This window comes from Microtus oregoni, unplaced genomic scaffold, assembly GCF_018167655.1.
Source record: "Microtus oregoni isolate MIOR12 unplaced genomic scaffold, Mior012 000094F_ref0000399, whole genome shotgun sequence".
NCBI classification, from domain to species: Eukaryota; Metazoa; Chordata; class Mammalia; order Rodentia; family Cricetidae; genus Microtus; species Microtus oregoni.
The window spans coordinates 2,793,558-2,796,340 of record NW_024544707.1 but is presented as its reverse complement, the minus strand read 5'-3'; the positions used below and the strand labels follow the sequence as shown (position 1 = coordinate 2,796,340).

General features: G+C 36.7%; 1 protein-coding gene across 1 annotated transcript; it reads left to right on the top strand.

Moving 5' to 3' along the window:
• Positions 1–580: 580 nt before the first annotated feature.
• Positions 581–1,755, top strand: LOC121442741 (lysophosphatidic acid receptor 4-like). Its single transcript, XM_041644339.1, has one exon. It carries the CDS (start codon positions 581–583, stop codon positions 1,691–1,693), a length of 1,113 nt encoding a protein of 370 aa, XP_041500273.1. The 3' UTR covers positions 1,694–1,755.
• The last annotated feature ends 1,028 nt before the right edge of the window (positions 1,756–2,783 follow it).

Below are 2,783 nucleotides of genomic sequence, written 5' to 3'. Positions count from 1 at the left end.
ATAGGGTTTCTCTGTGTCACAGCCCTAGCTGTCCTGGAACTTGCTCTTGTAGACCAGGTTGGCCTCAGTCTCATAGAGATCCGCCTGCCTCTGCCTCATGAGTGCTGGGATTAAAGCCTTGCGCCACCACAGCCCTACTGGTGTTCTTGTAAGAATTAAATAAAACATCTATTTGCAAAGTTGAAAATGGGCCTACAAATTCCACATTAGTAACATCTTAGCTAGCCATCAGGGATTCTTTGATTTTCCCTTGAGTAATATATACCTTATTCATGTTCATTGCAATACTATGCTTACTGTGTTGTGATCTCTCTCCCATTTCTGCAATACGTATGTCATTTGTAGTACTATTTACCTGCAGTATGTAATTAAAAGGCACTTTTCAAGTCTAATTGAATGTGTATATTTCTTTGTCTGGATGAGCAGAATGTATTTTTATACCACAAAAGTCTTGGAGGGAAAGCAGATTTGGTGACTCAGTCTATCTTGTCTCCTATAGGAAGAAAATATTCTCTACTGGTCTTTAATCTCAGAGTGGTGAACACCTGCAGCAAGCAGGCTTTCTGGAAAAAAAAAATCCATGGGTGACAGAAGATTTATTGACTTCCAGTTCCAAGATTTAAATTCAAGTCTCAGACCCAGGTTGGGCAATGCAACTGCCAATAATACTTGCATTGTTGATGACTCCTTCAAGTATAATCTGAATGGTGCTGTCTATAGTGTTGTGTTCATCCTCGGTCTAATAACCAACAGTGCCTCCCTGTTTGTATTCTGCTTCCGCATGAAAATGAGAAGTGAGACTGCTATTTTCATCACCAATCTGGCCCTATCTGATTTGCTTTTTGTCTGTACTCTACCTTTCAAAATATTTTACAACTTTAATCACCACTGGCCTTTTGGTGACACCCTTTGTAAGATCTCAGGGACTGCATTCCTCACCAACATCTACGGGAGCATGCTCTTCCTCACCTGCATAAGTGTGGATCGTTTCCTAGCCATTGTCTATCCCTTCCGATCTCATACCATCAGGACCAGGAGGAATTCTGCCATTGTGTGTGCTGGAGTCTGGATCCTAGTCCTCAGTGGTGGTATTTCAGCTTCTTTGTTTTCCACCACTAATGTCAACAATGCAACCACCACTTGCTTTGAGGGCTTCTCCAAACGCGTCTGGAAGACATACCTGTCCAAGATCACCATATTCATTGAAGTTGTCGGGTTCATCATTCCTCTGATATTGAACGTTTCTTGCTCTTCTGTGGTGCTGAGAACCCTCCGCAAGCCTGCAACATTGTCTCAAATTGGAACCAATAAGAAAAAAGTGTTGAAGATGATCACAGTGCATATGGCAGTTTTTGTGGTATGCTTTGTACCATACAACTCTGTTCTCTTTTTATATGCCTTGGTATGCTCCCAAGCCATTACAAATTGCTTATTGGAAAGGTTTGCAAAGATCATGTACCCAATTACCTTGTGCCTTGCAACTCTGAATTGTTGCTTTGATCCTTTTATCTATTACTTCACTCTTGAATCCTTTCAGAAATCCTTCTATATCAATACACATATAAGAATGGAATCCCTGTTTAAGACTGAGACACCTCTGACCCCAAAGCCTTCCCTTCCAGCTATTCAAGAGGAAGTTAGTGATCAAACAACAAATAATGGTGGTGAATTAATGCTGGAATCCACCTTCTAGGTACTAGAATTATTTTTCATGTACAGTAACAGTGTCTCCTATGAGTTTTCCTATGCTATAAGAGAAAAAAAAATTGAAGCTAATGATACCGAAAATAGATTAATGTACCAAATACAGTCAGATGCATTTGTTTGAAGACTTATTGTACATATTCTGTTTTGTTCAGTAATTTATAGGTCAAGTCTAATTACAGCAATCAAAACAGATTATCAGACTCTTGCTGAGTTGAAATTTTATTACATAAATGACCAGTGTTTTTGACTTTTAGTGATGTGGGGGTTACATTAAAACTTAAAAAAAAATTCCAGTGGTTTTGGTAATTAGGTTGGGCCTATAAATATAGAACAAATTCAGGGATTATTTAAAAATGTTTGTGTTACTACTGATATATACTGGTATTTTGTTCCTTTTTTGAATTATCATGGAATTTATTTTACTAAAAAAACTATTTTTACCTAATATTAATAAAACATGTTGAGAAAGGAATGTGTTGAATTTAAAAAGATTGACAAATTTTATCTAGATTTTGAAAAGATATAAAGTGCTTGGATGAATATGGATAGGAAAATTTGGGATATAGACAACATTTACACATATATAACCATAGTTAGTGTCAGCTTTTAAAACTTTCTTGGTAAAACAATACTAGAATTTTCCTATGAAATTGTTAATCTTGAAAGCTGCTACATAAGTGCCTGGAAGGTGCAAAATGGAAAAATCATAAAATTGCAGTGTCAATTAAAATTTTTTTAGCAACACTACATTATTTCTTAAAACTTCCTCTTATCCTTCATGGGGGTGGGAACTCACTTGTAGAAAATATTTATTCATATTAAGTGTTGGGACACAGTACAGCCACAGAGCTTTACAGTAATTGTGTCCAGGTCGGGAGCAAGTTGAAAACAGAAGTGAACAAAATAATAGCAACAAGATATCTTATAGCTTGTATTAATAGTTTTTTAGGTAGAGGTTAGTTAGCTTTAGTGTTGAAATATATACTCTTTTCTGTTCAATTTTGGAGCACATTGTAGCCGAGGTGCTGCTGAATTTGTGCTCAGGTCGGGAGCGTATTGAAAAAAAAAATGTATAT

Coding starts and splice junctions, on each gene's coding strand:
- LOC121442741 (XM_041644339.1), top strand. CDS start 581: ATGGGTGACAGAAGATTTATTGACTTCCAGTTCCAAGATTTAAATTCA.